We start from the raw sequence: 26424 nt of genomic DNA on the forward strand, positions 1-26424 counted from the left end.
TATTCTAACTGCTGCTGCTACATACACGCCGGGTATTACCACGCGGAACAAGTAACGAGAATAACAGGGGAGAAAAACCCTTCATCCACACTCTGGCGTGAAGTCGACTTGGGTACAAGCGGAGCCACCCCATCTTCCCCGCTTGCTTTCGTCTCCTCGTACATCTATCCTCACTCTGACCTCCATGCTCCAAAGTAAGAAGTGGAAGGCTCTAGCTAAACCAAAAAGCAAAAAAGTACACGCAAGACAAACAATACCAGCCCCGGACGCCCCCCTTTCTGTAAATGAAGTTACACATGCTGAAACATCCCTTGAAAATCACTCATGTCAAGAACTGGAACCGAATCTGGGACACGCGTTACTGGCCACCCAGAGCGCTCAACCGGACACCAGCAGGTCTGCGCATCATATTCGGCTTCCCTGCGTACTCGGACCCACTGCGCTCATCTCCGCTCCTTCCCCGAAGCTCCTCGTCACTATCCTCGACAATCTTTGTGGGGATGTCCGTTCCGATGGTGTATTGCTGGCTGCCCCGTTCAGGGGTGGTCGCTGTGCTTGCAATCGACATAGAGGTGCTGGACCGGTTGTGGATGAGGTCCGGGGTTGGAGGGATACTCGACGTCCGGAGAAAGGACCGTTGCCGGCTACTTTCCTCGCCGGTGTCGGATCCTCCGTTGGAGTGTCCGTCGTCGCTAGCTGAGAGGGTGGAGAGGTTACTCGAACGGTGCTGACCGCGAGCTTCCTTCAACGCCAGCTCTTCAGCCTCGACCTCGGCATCGTGGGCGAGTTGGAGACCCTCAACCGCCGCCGCGCATTGCTCGCTGATGTTCCGGATAATGTGGGCGATGGCATCGGTCTTGTCCTTCAGGTGGCGATCGGCAACATCTACGATACTCATCTGGCTGTATCGCTTGCTGTTTCGGAGACCCTTGCGGAGACGGTCTTCCATTCCGGGCGTCATGTCGTCACCACTGGTGCCGTTCCCGCAGGCGCGCGACGAAGATCGGGATTCCGCTGATGACAGCTCGCCGCTTTCATCGACCTTGCTTTCCTCAACGATGTCCCGGAGATCGGCCTCCTCCTCCTCGAAACCGTGCTCGATGTATTCGACCAGCTCTGGACTCTTGCCGAGCGTTCGGACGATGTGCTCCATGTGGTGTGTCTGGCCACTGATCAGGGCGCGGAGGTGCAGAACCACACGCTGTGCCTCATCTCGTTGACGGAGAATGGTGACATTGGTGTGTTGTAGAGCACTGAGCTCCTTCTTGTTGCGCTTGCGCTCGCGCTCCAGCTCCTCGGCAATCTCTTGCTGAAGAACCAAGGCTTCGAGAGCGTCGTCACGTTGCTTCTCGGTCCCAGAAAGACGGGCGGTGAGACGGGCTGCGTCATCCTTCTGTTGGTCAATGAGGCCAGAGAGGCGTCTGTTCTCGCGCTTGTGATTTTCGATCTTGACCTTGAGATCTTGAGTCTCCTTGGTAAGTTGCTCCGCAAACGCCTGGAATTTGAGAAACTAGGGCTGTTAGCAAATTGAGGCAGATACCAAGTGAGACAACATACCTGCTGCTTCCAGCTCTCGAGCTCTTCGACGAGAAAGTTGTTTCGCTTAGTGACCTTGCCAAGCTCGGTATCCATACGACCTTTTAGGTTGATAAAATCTTGCCAGGCCTCGAGAGCATCCCGGGAGTACTGGTTCCTCTCACGGACAATCTCATTCAAGTGCCTCATGGAAACCTTGGTCATGAGCGGTTTCTTGACGGCCCCCCCAAAGACGGCCTTCATTCCGGTGTTGCGGCCCTGTATGGAACGATGATCAGCAGTGTGCCCCGTCTCCCCGATGGGATCATGAGATCCGATTGACTTACCATCTTCTCGCAGACGTGGTCCATCACAGCCATGATCGCGTCCTGGTTCCACCAGTCAGGGTCCTGGATGGATTCCACCTCCCCGCGCATCACAATGATCTGCCCAGCAGGAACCAACTTCCCGCCGCCGTAGGCAGATCGGAGATGCTGCGGTACGCCAGAGGGCGTGACGTCTCCATTCAGGGCCTGGGTCAGCCGGTTGACCATCTTGGATCGCTGACCAGCGGTCAGCGCCGTGGGGGGGCTCGAGGTCAGCACGAAGTTGCGGTCCAGATCAACCACCAAGGCATCGGTGGGTGCGGTGAAGAGGGACCTGCACTCGGCGGTGATGCCCAGGATGTAGGGACCGGGTTCCTGGACCAGCTCCTTCGCGTGCCTGGCGTGTACCACTGGGACGTACAGACCGCTCCACTCGTACACACGAACGCAGTATCGGATCGTCTCCGCTGCCGTGGTGAGCATCGCTGGGTAGTGGCTGACAAACACAATGCGGCGCGTCGGGGACAGTGCTGCCTCGATCACACCAACGATGTTGGGCACCGACAAGCAGGAGAAGAGGGGCCACATGGCGAAGTTCTGGAAGCCAGTGGGGGAGGAAGGAAACTGGTAGCATAGTGCGTAGTCTTTCATATCGATCCGGACCAGGTCGTTCAGCCTCGGGGCTGGGAAGCTGAGAATGCGAGAAACCTCCTCGGCGTGGAAGAGGTTCGTGGCCTTGTTCCAGTGGATCCACATACCACGGAGGTAGTCCCCCAAGAGGTTGTACAGCGGGTACCGGGAGAGAAAAGAGAGGCAGTACGGGATCCAGTACGTCTCATCGGGGGAATCGTAGAAATCGGGTTCGGTCCTCTTTCGGAGGTCTCGAATGGTCTCGGCTCGCTTGTCATCCGCACGCGACCACACGCGGAGCGCGATACCGTAAAGCGTGTGGGAGGAATCCTGCTGGAGAACAAAGGAGTGGTGCACACAGTGCGGCTGGTTGCGTCCAGTGCAGATTTCCACATCGTGCGGGAAACAGGCCTGGATGCGTCAACACACGGATTGGTCAGGAGGTGAATCGTGGGGGGTGGGCCGAGCTTACCCTCATGGCCGCGTGGAGCACTCTCGCGATCTCGTTATCCTGTTCCAATCTCGGGCTGCTCCCGAGGATCTCCGGCAGCCAGAACTGGCCCACCGCTCCCTTCATGTGCCCTATCTTTCCCTGTGCTGGTGCAGGTGCCTTGACCCATTGCGACGGCTCCCGCCCGACACCACATACCATGTAGGCATGCGTGAGGGTCTTCGGCGTCCTTTGCTGGGGCTTGACGGCGAGTGACGAGGGAATGGGCTGAGTGATGCGGGAGTGTAGGGAAGAGGTTCGGCTTGGGATGATCAAATTATTGTCGGTCTGGTCGCGCGTTCCGGGACGAGTCTCGCGATCTCCCGTCCGCGGACGAACGAAAGAGGAGTGGTTGTGCAGAGATGGGGCCATGGTTGAAGCTGGGGATATGTGTTCGGGTTCGGGTTCGGGAGTAGGGTATGGTGTTCCGAAGGCGGCGAGATTGATTCAATCGCTCGGGATCTGACGTTCCGAAAGGGGCCTGGGTATGGGATTGAAGAATCCCAAAGCGCCAAGACCAAACAATAGGACACCGGCTGGCGTATGGGAGTGTCGCGAAGAGGGGACTCGACTTCAGACGGAGGGAGGTAAGGAGCGTGGCCGGAGTGGAATGGATTGGGTGCTCTGACTCCAATCGAATGGAATCGGGATCCGGAGCTATCTAATGACGGGCAGATGCTTGTGCTGTCTTGTTGTAGATGTTGATGTTGTTGCTGTTGCTGTTGCTGTTACTGCTGTTGCTGTTACTGCTGCTTTGCTCTGTGCTCTCCCTCTCTCTCTCTCCCTCTCACGCAAGCTACAAAGCAAAGCTCGTTTCAAATCGACTCGACTCGGCTCGGCTCGACTCGACTCGACCCTTGGCCACAGTTGACGCCGGACAACGAGTGGAAAGGGGAGCTGGCTGGCAGTACTGTAGATTCGATGGTGGTGCAGGCCCACGACTGGGGTGATGTGGTTGTAGTGCAGGAGAAGGGAGGGGGAGGTGGACAGGAGAGAGAAAGAAGAAAAGGAGATGGGGATGGGGATGAACAAGAGAGATGGACAAGGAAATAGACAAGGAAATGGACAAGGAGATGGACAAGGAGGGACAAGGAGATGGACAAGGAGATGGAGACAAGGAGGTGGACAAGGAGATGGGGGGGGAGGGGGGGGCGAGAGAGAGCGTGAGAGAGTGAGAGAGCGAGAGAGAGAGAGAAGAGAGAGACAAGTCGCAGAGAGTGGACCAAGACACGGGTCCCAAGTTCCAAAGGGCTGATTACTATACTGGTACTAGTACTGGACTAGGGATGCCGGTCCTGCAGCCGTAGACCGCATGCCACTTTGGGTGCTTAAGCCCCCCCCATTCAAGATCGATCTACCAGGTACCTACAACTGAGGTACGTAAGGTAGTACTACTACTTAGGTACTACTACTCTGTACTACTCCGTATTACCGACAACTACGGTACAGTGCAACGAGACCGACAACGAGGTTCCCGGGAAATCTATTACTACGTACGTACTACGTTCGTACTACTTTCCAGTGCCGTACTGTAGTGGTACGTACGTACCGTAGTAGTAGTACTGTACTTATTCGAGCCTGCATATGCGCACGGGTATTGGGCCCCTCACTGTCCCCTACTGTACCAAGTATGGTCCACCAGGAATCCGGTATGGCCGGTGTCTGTCTGCCTGCCTGTCTGTCCGTCCGTCCGTCCGTCCGTCCTCGAGGCACCTACCGGACAGCCAGTACTCACTCAGTACCTACTACTACTACTTTAGTCTCTCCGAGTCCCTGCACAGGATGAAGCCTGCAGAGGATGGCTAAGCTACGGGAGGCTTCTTTTGGCACCCATCCCATCAAATGAACCTTCTTCGACGCCCGCTGCATCCATCGTGGTAGTCGTTGTTGCTGTCAGCACCGCGAGGAAGCAGGAAGGGGAGCTTTCTCGTGATGATTAATGATCGAGACGAGGCGGATTGATGGCCATCGTGATATCGACTCACTCAGCCATCCAGGTCCACGTCCAGGTCCACGTCCACGTCCTCGTCCAGCGTAAAAGCGGCCTCCCCCTCCCAACGCCGTAAATGCCAATGCCAATGCCAATGCCAATGCCAAGCCAAGCCAAAGCAGCGGCCGCGGTTCTGGTCCCGGGCTAGTGCCAGTGCCTGACGCTTGTACCGTACAGTAGTCCATAAGCGTAAGTAGCTCAGGGGTAAGCTAGTAAGTACTACTAAGTAAGCAGGTAGAGCCGATCGGAGTTTGACATCGAGTCCAGCCCAGTCCCGTGACCAGATCAGACCAGTCCAGTCCAGTCCGCTCCCACGTTTTCGATCCCGCTCCACACCTTTCCAATCCCCCATTCCACGCGTGCCATGCCATGCCATGCCATGCCGTCCCGTCCCATACCGTCCCATACCGTCCCACACCACACCATAAGAAGAAGCAAACAAACAAACAATCCAATCCAATCCAATCCAATCCAATCAAACTAAACAAACCAAACAAACCAAACAAACCAAACAAACCAAACAAACCAAACAAACCAAACAAACCAAAAGACAAACAAAAAAAAAGAAAAGAAAAAGAAAAAACACGCAGCCTCCACCACCCCAACTACACCCCTCAAAAGCCAGGTCGCCCTAACCGATCCGACCCGATCGCCACACTTACCTACCTACCGTAGCTACCGTACGTAGTCCATTCAAACAACTAGTAGTACCTAGTAGTAGTACCTAGTAGTAGTACCGTACCAAGTACTACTACGTACCAAGTACATGTCACCCCCTCCCCCTCCCCAACCGCCCACCACCGCCTCCATTCTTTAATTCTCTTCTCTCCCCTCCCCCTCTCCCCCTCTCTCTCCCTCTCTCTAGCTTCTCTCGTAGCTCGCTACAGTAGCTACCGTACATCATCATCATCATCACGCTTTCGCTTCAGGAGGGGCAACGTAGGTACTACGTACGTAAGCCTACGGTATCCGTACTTATCCGTATCCGTACCCTACCCTACCTTACCCTACCTTACTTCGTGACCGAAGTACGGTACCTACCTACTACTACGTACCTACTACCGGTACCGGTACCGGTACTGTACGTAAAAGCACTACGTACCTTACGTAGTAAGCGCGTGCTACTACTACTACTACTACTACTACTACTACTACTAGCTGCGACCGGCATGACACGGTGGCGGGCGTTCGGTCGTTCGGTCATTCGTTCGTTCGTCCGTTCGTTCGTCCGTTCTCGGTCGTTCGTTCGGTCGGTCACTCGGAAGTACTACGTACGTACCGGTAGTAGTACGAATCTGGAATTTGGGTTTGCGCACGTGTGTGGTTGTGTGGGGGGTTTGCTTTTGCTTTTGCTTTTGCTTTTGCTTTTGCTTTTGCTTTTGGAATTGGACTTCGATTTTACGTAGTATTACCTACCTACTGTAAGAAGAGAAGAGAAGAAAAAAAGAAAGAAAGAAAGAAAAAGGGGGAGGGGCGGCGCGGGGGCACCCGTGCAGACAGACAGACAGACAGACAGACAGACAGACAGACAGACGAATTCCGTATTGCTACCGTACCTACGTAGTACTTGTCGTGCGGTATCGCATCACAGGTACCGACCGGTACTCGGTACTCGGTACTCGGTGAACAGAGAGAAGCGGATGTGGTGTCCTACCTACTAGGTAGTGGTACCGCTAGAACGTGATGCGGCGGAGAAGAGACGGCACGCAGCAGGCAGTCGCGCCGTCGTATCTCGGTCTCGTCACCTTGATTTTTCTTTTCGTTTCGTTTTCTTGCTTTGCTTTTCCGTCATCACATATCTACCCCTCCATCACATATCTTGTCCTCCTTCACATATCGACTCCTCCATCACATATATACTCCTCCATCACATATCAACTCCGCCATCACATATCTTTTCCTGAGGTAGGCCGGAGGAGGGAGGGAGTCGTCGATTGTGGCGTCTTCAATTGGCTACTGCGGAAGACAACCAGTACGACCCCCACCCACCGACGCCTCAGCTGGTAGCAAACATCTAATCGATCGAGGTGAGAGAAAGTACGCTACAGAACAAGTGCCGCGTGCGTAGAATCAGGAGTATGCCTCCTCCATTTCCCAATCAATCTAAAAGCTGATGTTCTCAACTCAACCCCTCGTGCCGATTCCCAGCCCCAAACTCCCACACCAAAATGCCAACCTGGTTCCTTTTTTCTGCTGTTCTTTCTGGCTTTCCAACGCCCGTGTAGACTCTCCAAACCCCACGGAAAGGCACCCCAAACGATTCTGGACAACCAACCCCCTTACAATTCCCGAACACGCTGACATACCCAATCATTCATGTGATCGAGCCCCTCCATGCGTCCCTCGACAAGGCAGAGTTGCCCTTCGTACTTCAGCCTCTCCTTCTCACTCAACCCCTTCTCCAGCGCCACCACCGCGCTCTGCTCGTAGGTCATCTCCCTCCGGTACGGATCCCGCGTGACCCACCGCATGACCAGCGCCCTCTCCAGCACACTCACCACTTCCCCGACGAGCAGGAACTGCGGCTTGCGATAACTCTTCAGCGTGCCCGGCCCTTGGAACCGAACGGCCTCGTCGATATGCAGATACGACTTCCCGCCCTCCGCCGAGGTGTCGATGAAGAAACGGCCGGTGAGCTGGTACAGAGCATCTTTCTTGAGCTTACCGCCCGTGTACCGCGCCAGGATGTGGGACGTGGGCGATGCGGATTTCCAGCAGCAGATCTGCAGCTCCATGCCAAAATAGGGGTACTCTGGGTCCGAAGTGCCGAAGTTGGAATTGTCTCGCCAGGAGTGCAGGACGATGGCGTCGAGACCGATGGAGAGGGCGCTGATCGGTTGGTCCTGGTCCCAGACGAGGGCAGGGACTGTGGCTGGAGGAGGCATGGCGGTCGGGCGCGGGACGAGATTTTGGTGTGATGGTGTGTAACTGTATGCCAGAGCCGAGAGAGTGACACGAGATCGAGGAGGTGAGACGGGGGAGTGCAAGGCGGTAATTCCACGGATGAGACGACGGGATGCGCGAGGACGAGACGAGATGAGCAAAGTAGGTATGGCTGGTATGTATCTATGCCGTACCGTACCGTGATACACGAGTACAACGGTGCTCTGATACCTCGATTCGACAGGACCTGAGGACCAGCAGCAGCACCAGCAGCAGCACCAGACCGAAGAAAGACAGACCAAGAGGACGAGAGGACGAGAGGACGAGAGGACGAGAGGACGAGAGCGCGAAAACGACGACAACGCCAGGGAAGCAAAGGCACTCGACTGCTAAAGAGGACGTTCGACCAGAAAAACGAGCAAGCAAGTACCAGATATTGCAGAACGTACGAGAGGAGCGCAGAGGAGAGGGGAGAAAGGAGGTGAGATGAGCCAGGCGAGATAGATGCGTGGACCTGTATACGGAGGTGTACGGAGGTATCTGGAGGTATATTTATACACAAGGTATATCCCCAGGCGCAGGAACGGTAAGAGAAGTAATAAATCAATTGGTGCTGTACGCCCAAGAGGGCTCTTACCGTTCATTTCGATAGCGAAGTAAGAGGCGGTGTGACTTGACGCCTACCAATGCCTTCCTTCGCTGACGGCGTGGTCCGTGGAGACTGGAGTGTCTTCCTATCTTCCTATCAGTCCGTAGTTGCGGAACCAAGCCATGCAGGATGTGACTGAGGTACAGGGAAAGTTAAGCTGTGAAGGCCATGATCGATGGAGATGGAACATCGAGCAGGAGACTCGGCATTCTGGAATGGAATGGACTGGAGCGGAGCGGAGTGAAGTTGGCTATGGCTACCGACCGGTATGTTGTTGGTGATCGAGGTATGCAAGGCTGGGGGCGGTCAGGCGTTTTTTTACTTTTCCTTTTTGCTACTTCACTAGCGCCCGTTGGCAAGGCTGTACTTATCAAAATTTAAAAATTTCGGGACGGGCGACGGGCGACGGCAGTCTTTCTACCCTCTACAACAACACAATGCTCTGCTTTGTTCCGCTTGTATCCTAGAAACATCCATAACTCCAGCATTGGATACCGGGATTGTTTCTATCGCTGCAATTGTACAGACATCCTACCAGACATCCTACCTTGGGGGTAACACAGTCACGAACCCGCCCGATTCAGCTGCCCGCACCATGGACGACCTCTCCACGCTCTGCACAATCTGCCACATCGAGGAGCCCATCTACACCTGCCCGCGCTGCTCCATGACCACGTGCTCCCTCGCCTGCTCCAAGCGCCACAAAATCCGCTCCATGTGCAACGGCATCCGCGACCCCACGGTCTATAGACCCATCTCGGAAGTCGCGACCCCCTGGGGCATCGACCATGACTACAACTTCATCCACGGCATCGAGACACGCATGGAGCGCGCCGATAAGATACTCATCGAAGACTTGGAGCTGGTGAGCAAACGACAGATGGAGGCTGCGAGAGCAGGCGAGACAGAAGAGCAGTACGCCAGACGGACGGGGCGTAGGCTTAAGGAGCTGCCGGGCGAGGTGCAAGTTGCGAAGATGTTGAAGCAGGAGAATATAAAGCTGATCAAGGCGCCGAAGGGGATGCGGCGGAACAAGGAGAATGCGACGAGCTGGAACAAGAAGCTCAGACATATCAATTGGCAGGTAGAGTGGATTCGGGAGGGCGCTCCGAGGGCGCTGTATCGTGCGCTGGGCAGCAAGCCGCTTGGCGATTTCTATGATGCGATGTGTGAGGAGGAGCGGTATTTGAGTATGACGGAGGAGGAGCGGAAGAGGGAGAAGCGGGTCGGACAGAAGAGGAAGGCGGAGGATAAGAGGGAGAGAGAGAGACTTGCGAAGAAGGCTAGGATCGAAGAAAAGCAAGACCTCTGTGATCTTACCACTCCGTCTCTCCTTCAAGATCCCAACACTGGCGCTTGGAATCTCACACCGTCCAACTCAGCTTTGGACAATGAAACTGAACTTCAGACGTCGAGTCCATCGAGGCCTAACCCTAAATTCCCAGACTATAAATTCTATCTACATCGACCGCTCACGCCCGCTTCCTTCCCAAAAGTTCTGGCCCCGATATGTCCGACCAAACCGCTGACCGAGTTACTACGGCAACGGTACATATTGGAATTCCCAACGATACACGTCCTGCCTAATACAACTGAAGGCCTACCGAAAGGCTTCATGCTCGAGTCCGACTATCTGAAAGCAGTAGGCAATAAGCCAAGAGGGAACACAGATACAGAAATGGGAGGGACGAACGAGTCCGATAGCGACGAATCGAGTAGCAGCGAGGAAAGCGATAGTGACGAGTCTGTAGAGGAAGGCGAAGTTGTGTAAGTTGGTTGGATCAGTCTGGTCGTGCAAGCAGTTGGATTGTACAAAGTCCGGGGCTTCTTACAGCGTAACGAAAGAATATATAGCTGTATACCCACCCTACGGGGGAAACTCGTCCAGGGATATAATCTGTGCTTAAGCTGCCGTTGAGAATCGGTCCGGTGCTCGAGTGATCAGATCGGGGTTCTCTGAACCGACATAGGCTCTTAGTCGATTTCGGAAATGACAGCCTGCACATGAGATGTGGGTGTAGACACGAGACGGGATGAGCCACATGCAACAACTACTTATAATTTACCTAACCAACCCCCTTTCGCATCGATCCTCTTCGCCTGACACCTTTCATGACTGGCGTGGACGGTGCAAAATTGCACAGGAGACCGGAACGATACACCAGGAGTCAAGGACTATACATATATATACAGTACCTAATAAGCAAGCAAGCAAGCAAGCAATCCAAGCCTACATACCTTACATACCTACGGAATGGTCTCCTTTGCTTCAAGCCCAGCCCCCACTACCACCACTACCACCAAATGGTTTTTTTTTTTTTGAAATGTATGTGCGACTCCTGATATCCAATCGCTCAATCATAATCACAGCGCCTCAGGGCTCGACAGAGCTGCAAGCATACCGGCCTTACTCCCAGAGGAGTCTAGGAATCTAACTACCTAGCTAATATCAAAGAAGGAAGTGACGAGACGTGCCGTGACGCACGTGCCAGAGACGAGGGCGCTTCAGAGACGAGAGTCGACGAACAAGGCAGGAATAAAAGGGGGACCTCTTAGAGGACTTCTTGCGAGCACCAGTATCGGAAAGACCGACCTCGCTGACTTGCGACATCTACGCAGCTACCTACATGTGCGGTGGGAACTGTGTTTAGCGAGGCCGTGAGGTTGAACAGGCGCGGACTTGTTTTAGGGCCGTGGTTGGGACGTATGTACGTGTACGTGTAGAGTACCCCTTCCTGCCTTCTGCCTGCGGAGAAGGGCGAGGGGGGAGTCACTCGCTCGGCTCGGCTCGGCTCGGCTCGGCTCTAGGGTGCGGTTAGAGAAGACGTCTACGGTATTAATTCAGCTGTCCAGAGTTCCTCCGCAAGTCAGACAGACGATCATTTCGCTTGCAATTTCTGTTCACTGAACTCCCCCCGCGATCGCAATGTTGCACAGGGAGAGAGACGGGTTACGAATATGCGTTCTGCGCATAGAAAACCATAAGTAGATTGCGTTTATAATAATGCATATCAGACTTCTTGCACGGATTTCGGCTGCTCAAAGTTGTGAGGTAGATAGATGTATTTTATATCAGATGGTGTTCTCGTTCCAGATGATTGATTGGTGCGCCAGAGACAAAAGTCAACAAAAGCGCGACCCCTTTTCTCACACCTTGACTGACCTACTACCTACGCGAGCCCCCGCGCCAACCATGCCGCCGAGCCAAAACAGAGCCAGCCTCGTCTGCTACTTTCCTAGCCTTGCCCGGAACCACCACCGGCTGGGAGCGAAGGCAAGCAAAGGTATAAAACAACACACAGTTAATACAACGAGACCCCCATACGTGCCAGGCCCAAAATGAGCCGTCCAATCGAACAAGCACTCGCGAATCTCATCCCCCGCCACTCGGGCGTCCTCCCCGCAGAGCTCATCGAGCTAGCCAACAGCCTGCTCGCGCAATCGCGCAACAAATGCAGCAATCTGAAGCCCGACGAGGAGGTCGCGCGCGTATACGCCAGCGCGAACCTAGCCTGCGAACGGTAAGCTGCCCCCAGCTCCTCTCCCCTCCCCTCCCCTCCCCTCCCCTCCCCTCCCCTCCCCATCCAATCCCAGCTATCCATCCAGCGAGAACGTGAAGCTGATTGATGGGCGATGGGCGGCCCACACAAACAGTCTCAAAACCTCGCTCAACCTCCCCCCCATCGAGCCACGGCCCCCGATCCCCCCGCGCGTCTACGGCAAGCTATACGCCTACTTTGACCGGACGCTCGTCACCTCCGGCGCGCGCAAGCGCGCCCTCCAGAACGCTGCGAAGAGCAACAACAACAACAGCAGCAGCAGCAGCAACAGCGCGCGCACCCCGGTCAAGGCGCTCCCGCAGCGCCTCACGCCCTCAAGAGCGCAGTCCCTGTCCGGCTTCCAGAGCCAGCGCAGCGCGAAGAGAGGCCTGCTCTTTCCCGCGAGGAGGGACAAGGAGGGCAAGGTGCCGAAGTGGGTCGGTCCTGTTGTGCGATTGCTGTGCAGGGAGATGGGGACGCGGAAGGCGGTGCCGCACGTCCTGGCGGGCGTGGAGAGTATACTGTGCCTGCCGTGTCCGAAGGGGGAGGGGGCCGTGGAGGGCAAGGTGCCCGCGCTGGTGGCGATGGTGTGGTTTTTTGTCGTGCTGAAGATGAGGGGCCCAGAGGGGAGAGCTGTGGAGGGAGTGAAGCGCACGGAGAGAGTGAGGGAGGTGTTGAGGGGGGCGAGGGAAGACGGAGAGGTGAGGGCCAGGCTGGGGGAGCGGGACGAGGCGTGGACGGGCTGGGAGGAGGTCAAGCAGAAGGATGTCAATGCTTGGAGGGGGGAGATTGTGGAGAAGGGCTGGAGGGAACTGGATTGGTGGACGAATATTGAGGAGGGGGTGGGTGTTGATGGAGAGGAAGAGCATGAGCATGAGGATGAGGAGATGCTGGATTTGGGTGTAGAGGTGGTGCGGGAGATCGGGCGTACCAAGCCTAGGACCATGATTCAGGAGCAGTTCTGTGTTAACGACGCGAAGAGGGCCGAGTTCCAAGCATGGAAGGAGGCTTTGCTCGTAAGGATCGCTGGAATATCGAAAGATCCCGGGCTCACGGGGAACGACGACAGCTAGGTGGATAGTTATCGAGCACTCATGAGGATTGTATTGGTATCGATACCCCATAAAGCATAGACGGACATGATGAACGTTTCTCTGAACAAAGAGTTGATCAAGACAGAAGAAGTTCCTGTATTGATGGTATATTCTTCTTCTATCTATTGGACACCATTCCCCCCAACTATCCACCCAAATGCAGCCAGCGAGTACTTTACTCTGCTCTAGCCAGAATGTTTGCAGTCTAATGCAAAAACGCCATGCAAATTCATTATGTTCCACTCATACGCCATGTCATCTGCTAGCCCATCGTGGCCTCATATCGTACCCCCATCACTCATGTCAATAAACTGCCCATGTCCAGCCTATGACTTCTCCAAGATAGAGAAGAAAGCCAGTGCACATCCATTCTCGCATTAGCCCAGCTTCATCGAAAGCTCAGTCAAGCGCCCGCAACACCGGAGCGAAAAATGTGGTATCTCGTAACAAAAAGAAGCGCGGGCAATCAGAATTACTTGAGGGTGGAAGCCACCATAGCACAGTTGCCGCCCGTGGCTCAGAAATCATTAAAAATTTAGGTCTCGTGCAAAGAATATGTGCTCGGGAAAAAAGGACCGTAAGGAAAAATGAAAAGAAAAACATAACAGCATCGTCATGGCCGTCGAATCTGTGTGAAAACACCGGAGACGCGGGGAAATTTTCAGATACAGGAGAAGGCATGAGTGCTCAGAAGCAGTTCAGACTTCCCTTCTTCTTCTTTTTACTGATGGCGTTCATCCGCTCCTCGAGGTGTGCTCTGGCGATCTCGGCGTCTCGGCGTTTCTTGCGTTCTTCCTCGACCTGCAGCATGCTCCATCGGTTCTCCTTGTCCATACCGCCATTCTTCTCTCTCTCCTTAGCGTCTTTGAGTTCCTGCTCAAGATCCGTGGCACGGCGTCTCCAAGCATCGACCTCGGCCTTCATCTTGTTGCTTTGTCTTTCTAAGTCCGTCAAAGCCTCTTCTAACGTCTGAGTAAGCTGCTTCTCCGCGTTGAGGTGCTTCTCGATAGTACGAATGCGGACCTCTTGCTCCTCATTTATTTGGGAAGCAGCTGGATTGGGGCTACCAGGACTACTGCTCAAAGTGGGAGTATGAGGGACCGGAACAGAAGCAGCGTGATTAGTGGACTGAACAGCAGCGCCACTACTGCCAGGAAGAGGCGGGAGGGGAATGGCGGGTGGAGGCGATGGCAGAGATGACACTGAAGCTGAGTTATTAGGCTGCGGGTTGGAGCGCTTCGGGTCAGCGCCCATTTCCTCGAGTTTGGCCTGAGAAGTTAGCGTATTTCCTGGAACTATGAGCTGCTCTTCTTACCTGAAGCTCTGCGCATTCCTCTTTGACGGCTTCGAGTTCAGCCTGGGCGCGAGCACGAGCTGCATTCGCGTCATCAAGCTGGGCGTTGCGCTCTGTCTGAAAAGTAGAGAAGCGATTGTTCGCAATCTGGTGTTGATCAAAATTCGAAGCCAGCTGATCCTCAAGCTCCTCAACCAGCCGGGAGTTTTTCTTGTTCTTCGTCTCGAGATCAGTCATCTCCTTGCGCAAAGCTGCCAGTTGCTCGGCGACCGTGGCGTGTTCGTCTGTGAGCTTGGCGCCTTCGGCGGTCTCGACCAATAAACGGGCCAGTTCGGACTTCGCACCCTCGAGTTCCTTCTTCAGAGAGTCATTTATACCCGAGAGCTCATCAAGGTGCTGCTGCATCTCAAGACACTTCTTCGTCTCTTCGGCTAGTGCCTTTTGATCAGCAAGAACGTTGGCAATCCTATCTTGCAATTTATCAGTACTGACGTCCAGACCAAGAGCAAAGGCAACCTGAGTTGCGATCTTGACGAGATCATCGCGAGCTTCAGCAAGCTCGTTTTGAAGCTCCTCGATGCTTGCTTGATGCCTTGATGTGGCCTCTGCAACGCGAGCCTCGTGGTCTTCAGGGGTGCTTGACTTCAAAGCCTCGAGCTCCTTGGCGTGGTTCGTATGCAACAGACTTATATCATCTTGATGGGCCTTGATGGTGGTTTCGTGCTCTGTTATTTGCTGCTCTAAATTTTCAACAAGCTCTTTGTGTCTCTTGGCCTCGGCATGGAACTCATCCCGGGATTTCGTGGCTTCGCACAGTTGTTCCCAATTTGCAGCGTGCGATTGCTCAAGGTTAGCAACGAGCATCTTGTACCCCTCAATCTCAGCATGTGATTCGTCTCGGGACTTGGTAATCTCATCTAGTTCAAGCCGAGTGGCGGCATGAGATTGCTCCAGCTCAGCTACCCGTGCAGCGTTGGCAGCTACGGCAGCCCTGTACTCATTGATCTCCTTTTCCAGACTAGGAATGAGCTCGATTCTAGCACCCTCTTTGGTAACGTCTTCTGTGTGATTTTCTCGGGTATGTTGCTCGCTCTTCACAACGGCCAGCTGCTTCTCCAGTTCAGAAATGGTGTTTAAAAGGTGCTTCTCGGAGCTTTCCATCGACTCCAACGCCGTCTGATGGCGGCACTCCCAGTTGGTCAGTTCGGCCTCCAGATCCGCAATCCTTTTGGCCTGGATCTCCTTATGGGTGTCATGTTCCACCAACGCAGGCTCCGCTGAAACTTGTTGATCTGTGGTGGAGGCTACCCGCTGCTGGATTGTACTGCGAAGGCTTTCCAGCTCGGCCTGTAATTCCTGCTCCCGAGCAGCATGAGTTTCTTGGAGTATGCGCATCTGCCCTTCGTTCTGGAGAAGCTGATCACGCATTGACGAAACAACCGACATGTCCATAGGGGACGCCTTCATGCTCGCTCGTTCACGAGTCAAGCCGGTAATGATGGTCATCTTGGCCTCCAGCTCCTTCTTCGCAGCAGTGATGTCTGCTTCAAGTTCTTGTATTCGCTCGGATCGAGAGTGCAGCTCGTGCATTGCTGTGTTGAGATTCAACTCAAAGTTCGCCATGATATCTGGGCAGTCCTCAAAACTATCGGTCGCGATGTTTCGAAGTGAAGCAAAAGCACGATGGGCCTTATCGATGATCATAACGTTTTGACTTGACTTGCGACGTATGACAGGCGTTGCTGCGCGTGGGGATGATGCCTCGACCATTTTGGCCTTAGAAACCTCTGACTTGAGTTCTTCCACGAGATCAAGGGCATCCATGTGTTGTTCTTCTAGCAGAGCATATTTCTCGGCCAGCCTCAATTGAGCTTGCTCCTTCTCTGCAGCAAGCTTCCGTAGATTATCAAGTTCTTCAGCAATCGTCTCTTCATTGGCGTCGCTGCTTGCCACTTCTCCTGAGTCCGGCTTCCCGACCGCAGCTACAGCATTAGATGTTTCGATAGTACTGGGTAGTTCCCCAGCTGAGGACAATTCCGATGATAGCGATCGCGAGGATGAGTATTGTCCTCCATCCTTTATGAGCTCGGTCACCCTCGCGTCGGGTAAAAAAGAAGTAAGCCCAGTCGATGTTGGTGATGAGTTGGTCAGGCGTGAGTCGTTAGCTGAATGACGGGCTTCGTCAACAGCATCTTGGAGCTCAGCCAAGGTGCGGAGAGCTTCCTCATATTTACGAGAAAGATTGTCGTATTCGTTAACGGTGGATTCATGCTCCACCTTGAGGTCGAAGAGTTCTTGGGAAACAACTTCGAGCTTATCCTCCACATGTCTAGTCTGCGCCGGGCTCTGCGGTGGATAACTGCCAGCTGATGGTTCAGGAAGATGACTGTCTTCGATTGGGTCGGCGCGATCAACGGAGCCATCGCTGGCTGTTCGTCGAACATCCTCACAGCTAGAGCTGCGTGAAATTCCCTCTTCTCCTTCTTCAGTCTCGGGGATTACATCTTTATGGCTTCTACTGGTTGAGCTCCGTTGTCGAGAATGACCGTATGCCGAGCGCTTGCCATTGAGCGTTACTTGGTCAGCCTCAGGACTTTTTCCATCTTGCTGAACGTGGTCAAGCTCGTACAGCAGGCTGTCCAGCTTGCCCAAGCTTCGTTGGCGCTCCACAACATGTTCAAGCCGGTCAATCTCCCGTTGCATGAGCTCAGCATCCTGGTCCGCCTCAGCCAGTCGCTCTTCCAGCGTCGAGATGTAGTCCTCGCATGCGGCCTCGTTCTCGCGAACACGGGCGATTTCCTTGCGTAGCTCCATAACAATCGCCGAGTTCTTCTCTTCGCCAGAAGTGTGGCCGTCAAGTTTGGCTTCCAGGTCGTGGAGATAATTCTCAGTGCTGGATTCACGATCGATCAGCTTCTGCAAGCGAGCTTGGAGCTGTGCGTTGACTGTCTCGACGTAGGCGCACTTTGTTTCCTTCTCCAAAAGAACCGTCTCAGTGTTGGACAATGAACTTCTGGTACTCGAAAGGGATTGCTCCAGGGTCTGGATAGTCTTTTCGTACTCCAATACAACTTGCTCCACAGCTTCGGCGAATGTATTAGAGCGCCTTAGTCGTTCCGTGGCGCTGTCGCCTAGTGTGTTTTCGTGTGCTTGACTGTCGGCAACTTCATTTTCTCGAGCTCGCGCCATCTCAGAGATAAGTTTGGCATGGCGCCCACTTAGTGCAGTGTAATTTTCCTGGGTGTCGAGCAGCTGGTTTTGAAGCTCGACCTCACGTTCGTTCTGTCGCTCGGGCCTCCCTGCAGCTACATGAGCAGGACGGTCTCCACCCCGCTCGGTGCTCCGGATTTGCTCGCGCAAAAATGCTACCTCAGCCTTCAGGCGTTCAATCAAGGCAACCTTATCACTCTCATCTGCCACTTGCTGGATCCTAGGCTTACTTTGAATCGCACGGGCTCGTTGTGCGTACTGCACGGTATTTAGCGTCTCGCTGAGGTGGAATTCGGCCGGCGTGACACACGCAATCATGTACGTGATTGCATTTCCTCCGAGAGAATCTTGGAGCAATCGAGTGAGCTTGGAGTCGCGGTAAGAGACATGGGATCCCGCTTGGCGAGATGATAATTGCGAGATGACTTTCCCCAGACTGGCGAGGCCAGCGTTGATCGAGATACCCTCCTTAGCACGTTCCCCCTGTGCACCAGTGTTCTTTAGACGCTCGCTACCTGCCAAATCGACAAAGTGAAACTTGCTGTCGATCGTGACCATGGTGTCAGCGCCCGTCATGGCTTCCAATGGAACTGAGAACCGCTTCTCTGCGCCTTGGGCCGTTTGAAACTTGTTCTTGCGTTGGACCAAATTAAGACTGAATACGGCATGCGAGCGGGATGATTTGGCATTTACTGCGGTCGAGTCGGTTTGTCGAATCATGGACCCAAAGTTGAGAGCTGCCAAAAGATCTTCAACAGAGTTTATCTCCACCTGATGCAGCCCAGTCAACAGAATGTGACCTTTCACATCCTCACGAATGGTAACATTGCCTCTCTCACCATGAGGCACACTCTCTGGCACGAGCAAGTCGCGGAGCATTTCGTTGTAGATCTCGACATATGTTGCCTTCAATGTCCATGTCTTCTGGGTATTCTTCGTCGTTGTAGTAGCAGCGTGTACAGAATATCTTGTAGGCGCTCGTAATCCAGACATTGAACTGCGATTGCCATTGCGTGGACTCGCAAAACCTTCGAGCTTATCAAAGAGAGCCATGGCAGCACGTGGGATAACACCTATAATTATATCAGCTGTGTCTACGTCCAAAGCAAAGAAGTGGGAGAAGAATCCCAGTCCGGCATGAACCTACCCATAACCTCTAGATCGCCTTGTTGTTCGGGTCCCGATGTACCCATAGTGTAGGACTTTCCAGCGCCGGATTGGCCATATGCCAGCATAGAAACATTGTATCCTTGGACAAATGAGTTGGTACTCTCTGCAAGATATTCCCAGATTCCATCTTGGGAGACATCCTCGGAAAAGACTCTATCGAATACAAAGATTTTGCGCCCTTGTGGGGAGTCGATGGCCAAGCTCGTCGGCGAAGTGACCTGGACCATAGGACGCTGAAATCTTTGCGGGATAAGGTCGAACCCGGGGTCTGTTGATCGGAGTGGAGGTCGTACACGGACCGCTATAGTTCAAAGATTAGCAGGTATTTCTCTACGAGAGATTCTAAGACTCCAGAGGAAAAGCGAAACCTACCAACTTTTACTGCGGTCTTCCCATCCTCGTCCGAGGCTCTGCTGCCTCCTCCTCCAGCTGATGGGCCCTTGCTCGTCATGCTCAATCGGCTTGTCGTCCTTGGGGGCCTCATGAGCGCGCTCGCTGGTCTCGACAACGCCAGCGGCGACCCTGGCGGTGAGCTTGCCATGGCTCTGGTAGAGGCTTCGTTGCGCCAAGACGTGGTTCTGTCAAAGTTGTCGTATCGTGATTGCGGGTGGGGAGATGTAGAGCGGTGTTGGATTGCTCGGCGGATAGAAGCTCAGAGAGCAATTGTCATATCGCGGAGCCGGAGGTGAATCTTTGACGAGCGCGGAAGGTAGTCGTCCAATCTCCGGGTTCCCCTTTTTCTCTTCTCCGGCAGTCCCTGGTAAATGAGCGGTGGTCTGTGAATGTCGAGCAACGCTTTTGCCTGGAGCAGAGTACAAGCAAGTAAGTCTTGCGTGAAGTAGATGCAGGTGGCGTGATTCGATAGAGGGTCTTCTAGCACTCAGTATCGGTAGAGTAGCGGGTGGGTAGTGGCAACAGAGTTTGGGACGGGGTGGGCGCGTTGCTGGGTCGCGTCAACTTCTCCTGCGATAATGAAGTGCAGGCAGGGTAGGCAAGGGAGTGAGTGAGCGGAGTCTGAGTCTGTCCGATGTCTGGGTATTGTATTGAATATGAATTGTAGGAATGGCAGTTGTGGACGGATCGGTGATGAGAGGGAGGGGAGAGGGAAGAGGGGAGGAGAACGGGAGGGTTGAATGGGGGATGATGGATGGGGTGTGATGAGGAAAAAAGCAAAGGGCTTGCTTGGACGTGGGCCAGGTCTTTGGACTCCGGACGTCGGACCAGGAGAAGGCTAGAGTAGCTACTAGTAGTTGTAGCTGTAGGTACGGAAGGGATCAACCCTTTCCCTGCTATTGCATCTTCTTATTTCGCTTCTTCGCGGCGTCGGCCCTTGGCAGTAAGTATCTGTAGGTAGTAGGTACGTAGTAGGTAGGTAGGTACTGTCACTGCAATGTCATAAAGCGTGCGCACTAATAGTAGTAAGTACCGGTAATAACCAGCAATCGGATCCGGTAGGGAGGGAGTTTGTTTGACTTCTATAAGTAATACCAGCTGCACGTGAGGGCTTTCAGCGCAAGCAATTACCGGTACTCTCAAGTATTCAGAATCCACAATGCAAGAACTTCTTCTTTCATCTGTATTTTATATACCGTATTTCATCTTATCTTCTTACTCGTCATAGTTCGCTCCCCATTCCCCGCTCCCCGTTCCCCCGTTCCCCCGTTCCCCGTTCCCCGTTCCCCGCCCCCTTCTCGCATCGAGAAGGGATTTGGATTCATCGACGGCGACTACCGCTCCCCTTGCATATACTAGTACCAGCTCACACTTGTACCACTTGTACGTACTAACTACTCACTACTCCGTACTCCATCTGTACTTACCACAGGCCAGATCGATTTATCCCTAGCTTGGACGGGCCCAGCCACTGTACGTACTGTACTGTACAGTAGCTTAGCCGTCCGATCACCGTGCATACTGAAACAAACGTCTGAGCGATGGCCTGCCATGTTTCGTTTGTCAGCGTGTCGTCTTGACCTCGAGTACCGGTAGATACGAGCCATATTATATACTTGAATCGCACCATCCTCATCATCATGATCAGTGTCGACTTCTATGGACCCATTTCGCGACTCATAATAACCATCTCCTGTCGACGCCCTCGCTATAGCAGCGTCTCGCACTCTCAGACGAGTACATGAGTTTCTCCAAGCCAAAAGATACCAACGAGCTCTTTACATGCAGTTCCATCTCCATCAAATTCCCTGTCCCCTGGTCCACGCTGGAAGGTGCAGGAAGGCACGCCTACGTACATAATCCTGTCCTGCGGTCTCTAAGCTCAGGGCAAATGCAATATGCAGTATGCAAGGTACCAGAGTCGTGTGGAAGAAGCCCAGAGCTGGCTACATCGGACTGGTCTCTTTGAGCGGGGAACGTACAGCGGATTGGACTTTGAAGCTTTGCGGAAATCGCATAGAGTCCTCCAGCAGAAGAACCGAAAGGAACATGTTTCAGACTATGCATTTTTACCTCTACGATCGCAAATCAATGACGGCGAGGAGGGGCTGGTGGAGAAGGCCCATACTAGTAGGTACTTAGGCTCAACGTCGATCACCAAGTACTTCTAACAGATGACACGCCTATCAAGATTTTCACTAGGAAGGTTTTTGTTTCTACTGATGTTGATCCTCGACCAATCCAGTCTCTTCCAAGCTGCCACAAGAACCTATTACAAACATGGATTTCACATACATGAATTCATAGCAAGTTGCTTCAGCAAGTTGCTTCCGGCCCTCAATGCTCGGAAACTGTGACCGTGAACCAAGATGCCATTTAGAACAAACCGGTCCGTACCGTACTTTACGCATTTCGAAATCCATCTGACTTTGACATCTGCAGAAATATAACCCAGGCCTCTCACTCGTTTAAAGGAAGGGGAAGAAGAAAAGGATAAGGCTCTTTTGCACAAGCAAGAGCGTAGATGTCGCAAGCACCCGATCTCTGAATCCTTTCTCGATAGGGTGTCTGTGTGTGTGTGTGTATGTGAGAAGGAGAGACAGAGAGAGTAATATATAATCAGGACTAGAAAAGGTATGTTTTAGTTCGAATACTAGATAGATTGTATGTATAGACGATACACAAGCATCATGATTTCCGGGTCAAGTAAACCCCGGAAAACTTCTGAGCATTTTTAAGGGGCTGATTGCAATAGCGTGCAACTGGCACTCAAGGAGAAAGATACTTTGCCATTGGAGTAAAGGGCTTGTTGGCTAGACATTCGCTCACTGAAAGGGGTCGTCGGTAAGAATTTGATGTTTATACTTGTCCGTAAGCGAGATGCTCTCAAAGCCAAAGATACAACAAACTACCAGACACTGAACGCCAGGAGCCCATGGATTCCTACATATGATACAGCTAGCACCCACCACTACTTTATCTTTTTCGCCTTTAGCTTGATAGTCTCCCCGTTGACAAAGATGCCCTTTCCCTTGTATGGCTCTGGCTTCCTCCACATGCGAATCTTGGCCGCAAACTGCAACACAACCTCCTTCTCGCAGCCCTCCAGCAGGATACGCGTCGGCTGCGGCGTGCTGGCTTTCACGCCCTGCGGTACCGGCAGCTCAATCGGATGTGAGTACCCGACCTTCAGCGCGACAAACTGCTGGCCTGGGAACTCTGGCTCGGCGGTCGTAGCCGTGTCCTCGACCGTCGCTCTGTATCCGACGCCCACCAGGCGGAGGATTGCCGTGTGGCCCTCCGAGACGCCTAGGATGTGGTTTTGGAGGTATGCGCGAGTGGTTCCTGGTGGGTTCTCAGTATCCTATCTTGAAAACCCTTTTCTTCTTCTTCGTTGATATAAAAGGGGTCGCATACCCCACATCTCGCGCTGCTTCTTGACCTCTCTGTCTTCGACTGTGACGAATGCCTTCCGCGCCGCAGTGTCATGCTCCAGATTGACGAAAGGAGGTATAGTCATGGACATCTTGCCTGCGAATCCCGTTAGTATCTGCACCCCTTGAACGGCTAGTTAGTTAGCATACCCAGAGGACCTTCGATCTGCACGGTGGGCCTCGCGGCAACTGGCGACCTGCCATTCTTTCGTTCTCGGGGAGGGAGGATCGTGAAGTTGACTTCGGGCGGGATGGACAGCGGCGCACGCCCAATTTGTGAGGGGCAGTTTGAGGATGCAGAAAACGATCGCGCGGAGACGGCTGGGAAAGCGGGAAGCAGGAAAGCTGGGATCGATACGGAGGGCGCACAGGTAATTGCCCTCTCTAGCCCTTTGGAGCGTGCGGTGGACAGCATTGTGTGCGATTTTACCTGCTAGAGGTGAGGTCGATCTGCGAGTCGGTTGAACTTTTAGACTTGGAGCTTCATTGGATGGTGATGGCACGTGCGGAATTTGTGCCAGGGGATATATATTACGTCCGACTTCCATCTAACCCAGATACCTCCATCCATATTTCGCTAGTATCGAACAATATGTACATATATAAATGCTCGAACCGAAGTAATGCTTCCGTCCCGAAATCATATCAACCAAAAGGAGGTGATCGGGTGGGTATTGTCTATTTGCACGCCTTTCTGCAGAACAACTTTCCTTTCTGCGAAATGTCCAATCTTCATTCTTTCGAATTTAAGTCGCTCTGTCGTTCGTTGTCACTCTGTTCTTTTGGGGTGAATTGAAGGCTTTTGAACTGAACTTTTAAACACTCACCTCCCTCTCCAACGCTCCTTCCTTTCTCCTTGACCTGCACCGTACCCTTCTCCACCGAATCGTATCTTGACAACCACAACACCCTATACCTTAACTTTCTTCAACCCTCCTCCGCGTTCCATCATCCTCATATCGAAATTGAGATCAGGTTCGAGATCGTCGACGCATCTCGACGTACTTTCTCGAGCTGATCACCTCACCTTGATTTCGGTCTGCGTCTTGCGGGAAACCGCGCGCCCTCTACTCGTACCGACCTCACAACCTTCCTCACCCTCTCACCCTCTCACCCTCTCACCCTCTCACTCTCGACTTCGAAACCCGGACTCAAACATGAAGCTCTCTACAGTCTACGTACTGGGTGCTCTCCCAGCAGCTCTGTCTTGGATTCCATTCAAGCATGGAGCTGGAGCTGGAAATCGAGTTGTAGTAGCCTCCAACAATCCTGAAGCTACTCAGCATCGAGAACGAGCTCGACCTAGTAATGTGGATTTCAAATTTAACCCACAAGAACTACTTGATTCTCGTAAACCCGAAGTCTACTCCGAGGCTTTGGTCCGACTGAAGCGCCTTGAAGGCGAGCCAATCTGTCACCGCGTTGCTGCCCAGCTTCTCATGAATAATTGCCGAGGCCTCGAGGGGATCAACGAGCAAACGTATCAGTTGAACAGCGACCATATTCAAAGACATCACGTGGAGACTTTCGCGGCCAGTCTCACAACCTGCGAGATTGAGCGCCTGGGAGACCCTGAAGCTCGAGAAGATCCTGTACCGCAAGCTTGCTCGATATTCTCCAGTTCAGTCCTCTTTGAACACGCCCGGGAGCAAAAAGGAAAATTGAATGTATCGCATGAAGAGGTCCACAGTTGTATCATTGCTCTCACCAAAATCGAGAACGGCTACGCGACGTGGTTGAGTTATCGCGACACTGCTCTGATGTTCTGCCGAGCTGCTGGTCTTGACCTTGAGAAGAGCAAGTCCTTTCCCCACAGCTTGCTTGATCCTTTGTACTGACCATTACCAGACCAGCACATACTCTTGCAAAAAGAGTTAGCCTTGACTATGGCAAAATTCTCGGAAGATGTTCATGGAGATCTTGATTACATTAGCCGGAAGATGGCTGAAAACGCAAAAGCAGCGGAGTCGTATTTGGAGAAATTCTTCAGCACTGCCAATGAATGGAAGGACAAGCTTTCCCAAGCTCTCCAATCAGTTTCCAAAGATGCCCAGGTATGCCTAGGCTCTCCCATTGCCTTTCAGTAACTAATCTCCATGGCTAGGATATTGGTTCTGCGGTACATTCGATTACTAATAACGCAAAAACTGCGGACCATATGATCAAGCAACTCATCCAGACTGTTTACGCAACCAATGCAGAGGTTTCTGCCCAGCAAGAGCTAGCTTTACAAGCTGGCGCGAAGAATGTTCAGTATCAGATGGGTGACATCAACAGGATGATGGGTGCCACCGAGGAAGGAATGAAGATCATCAGCGCGTTGGTATCGGTATGTTGCATCGGTGCTCTAGTATTAGTTACCTCGTTTGCTAATTTTGCACACAGGATCAGTTCGCTCCAATGATAGTTTCTCTTATTGAACGCCAGGACGTGCTGGAAGATGTAAGCCATGGTCATTGGTTTCCACTTATAGTACTGACAGTCCCCCAGAGATCTCAAGCAGTGTTGGACGCAGTGATCAATGCCACAGAGCTCCTTCAAGGTCATGCCCATCAGCTTAACGAAGCAAGTCGGGCAGCATCGACTATTAACGAAGACTTAAAAAAGGCTGTTGAGCATGCACACTCCTGGAAGGATGCTCTGAATGTGGAAGGCGGGATCCCGGATTGGACTCTTCGCACATGGCTTCCACTAGGCATGGTGTTGGCTATGAACACCGCCGTTACGGCATCCAAGTTACTGAATGCCCAAGTAGGACTTGCTGGTAAGTGCCTTCTACGGAACGGCAGAAAGAAAAGTGCTAACTTGCGAAAAGGCCTGATCATAAGTGAAGTTATCATCTGGACTCGACACTCGGCACTCTTCGCTACCTGTCACTGGGGTTGGAAGCTCTTTACCTCTTCTCAAATTCCATCATCCGTTACTCACAAGGCTCGGGAACAACCCTTAGTCGTATCGCCAGCTCCCTTCAACTCATCTACTACGTCCGATGAGGCGCATCCTCACCTTGATATGTTCTGATTGCAGGCCGCCACCACCATCATCGAGAACACATCAACAGCCCCACCTGCGGAACACTAGGCCCGAGTCCACCCATGACGGACGTGGAAGGCTGGAATCACTACACACTCACCTATGATTGCTATTTATTGATGTATAAATGGGTTATTACATATGGCATTGCAGATAAAGCTACATAGCAGGAACAGAGAAGCTGAGAACAAATACCCCGGGGAGATACCATGATTATTAAGCTTTCGCTCTTAGCATTAAAAAGTTTTTGCTTCTGCGGTCACGGATGTTGAGGGGGGAGGAGGTGGGGGGGGCGATTATCCTATATCGCGGTGGTTGGTTTTGCGTGGCAGGGTAGCTCACTAATGCAAATATATCGCCAAAATTTCACGTATACACGAGATTGAGTGTTCTTTGGATACGAGAGTTTCTGTGAAGTCTGCAAATTGGTGCTATGATCGAGGGTAGATGAATGTGTTTTGAGTCGATGCCGCAGGTAGGTGTTTCTAAACAACATCGTTTTCTGTTAAGTAGCTTTGCGTAATTTCCCCCTGAATCCTGAAGCACACCTACTCCTGAAAATTATAGGCTCTGATATATTGAGGACACGTTTAGATATATTAAGGAAAGTTCTCGGGGACGGTTTTCAGTTTACGGCCCTGGGACGGTCCCAAAATGCTCGGAGACGGTCCCAAGATGGTCTTTTCGTAAGAAGACCGACTTCTATGAACGACGATTATATCGATTATATCGGTTCCATTTCAGCAATAGTTTGAATTTTTCAAAAGATCTACG

At 52.8% G+C, this 26424-nt stretch overlaps 8 protein-coding genes across 8 annotated transcripts; 4 read left to right on the forward strand and 4 right to left on the reverse strand.

Annotated features, from left to right (window-relative positions):
* Positions 1–358: 358 nt before the first annotated feature.
* On the reverse strand, positions 359–3333 carry L3040_001555 (uncharacterized protein; the record flags this gene model as incomplete). Its single annotated transcript, XM_066156798.1, has 4 exons — positions 359–1510; positions 1558–1794; positions 1863–2882; positions 2944–3333. 4 exons carry the CDS (start codon positions 3331–3333, stop codon positions 359–361), a joined length of 2799 nt encoding a protein of 932 aa, XP_066012815.1.
* A 3897-nt stretch (positions 3334–7230) lies between these two features.
* L3040_001556 (uncharacterized protein) lies at positions 7231–7836 on the reverse strand (the record flags this gene model as incomplete). Its single annotated transcript, XM_007294231.1, has 1 exon — positions 7231–7836. The coding sequence occupies one exon, from the start codon at positions 7834–7836 to the stop codon at positions 7231–7233; it is 606 nt and encodes a 201-aa protein (XP_007294293.1).
* Positions 7837–9078: 1242 nt separating this feature from the next.
* L3040_001557 (uncharacterized protein) lies at positions 9079–10254 on the forward strand (the record flags this gene model as incomplete). The annotated part of the gene is made up of 1 exon (XM_007294232.1): positions 9079–10254. The coding sequence occupies one exon, from the start codon at positions 9079–9081 to the stop codon at positions 10252–10254; it is 1176 nt and encodes a 391-aa protein (XP_007294294.1).
* A 1568-nt stretch (positions 10255–11822) lies between these two features.
* On the forward strand, positions 11823–13095 carry L3040_001558 (uncharacterized protein; the record flags this gene model as incomplete). The annotated part of the gene is made up of 2 exons (XM_007294233.2): positions 11823–12004; positions 12138–13095. 2 exons carry the CDS (start codon positions 11823–11825, stop codon positions 13093–13095), a joined length of 1140 nt encoding a protein of 379 aa, XP_007294295.2.
* Positions 13096–13803: 708 nt separating this feature from the next.
* On the reverse strand, positions 13804–19331 carry L3040_001559 (uncharacterized protein; the record flags this gene model as incomplete). The annotated part of the gene is made up of 4 exons (XM_007294234.1): positions 13804–14385; positions 14432–18693; positions 18768–19091; positions 19163–19331. The coding sequence occupies 4 exons, from the start codon at positions 19329–19331 to the stop codon at positions 13804–13806; spliced, it is 5337 nt and encodes a 1778-aa protein (XP_007294296.1).
* Positions 19332–21081: 1750 nt separating this feature from the next.
* L3040_001560 (uncharacterized protein) lies at positions 21082–21385 on the forward strand (the record flags this gene model as incomplete). Its single annotated transcript, XM_066156799.1, has 2 exons — positions 21082–21313; positions 21375–21385. 2 exons carry the CDS (start codon positions 21082–21084, stop codon positions 21383–21385), a joined length of 243 nt encoding a protein of 80 aa, XP_066012816.1.
* A 769-nt stretch (positions 21386–22154) lies between these two features.
* Positions 22155–23032, reverse strand: L3040_001561 (mitochondrial 54S ribosomal protein uL6m; the record flags this gene model as incomplete). The annotated part of the gene is made up of 3 exons (XM_007294235.1): positions 22155–22528; positions 22601–22714; positions 22768–23032. 3 exons carry the CDS (start codon positions 23030–23032, stop codon positions 22155–22157), a joined length of 753 nt encoding a protein of 250 aa, XP_007294297.1.
* A 742-nt stretch (positions 23033–23774) lies between these two features.
* L3040_001562 (uncharacterized protein) lies at positions 23775–25638 on the forward strand (the record flags this gene model as incomplete). The annotated part of the gene is made up of 6 exons (XM_066156800.1): positions 23775–24414; positions 24466–24671; positions 24722–24946; positions 25003–25059; positions 25108–25381; positions 25433–25638. 6 exons carry the CDS (start codon positions 23775–23777, stop codon positions 25636–25638), a joined length of 1608 nt encoding a protein of 535 aa, XP_066012817.1.
* Between the last annotated feature and the right edge of the window lie 786 nt (positions 25639–26424).

This window comes from Drepanopeziza brunnea, assembly GCF_022702325.1.
Source record: "Drepanopeziza brunnea f. sp. 'multigermtubi' strain 214-2 chromosome Unknown ctg2, whole genome shotgun sequence".
NCBI lineage: Eukaryota > Fungi > Ascomycota > Leotiomycetes > Helotiales > Drepanopezizaceae > Drepanopeziza > Drepanopeziza brunnea.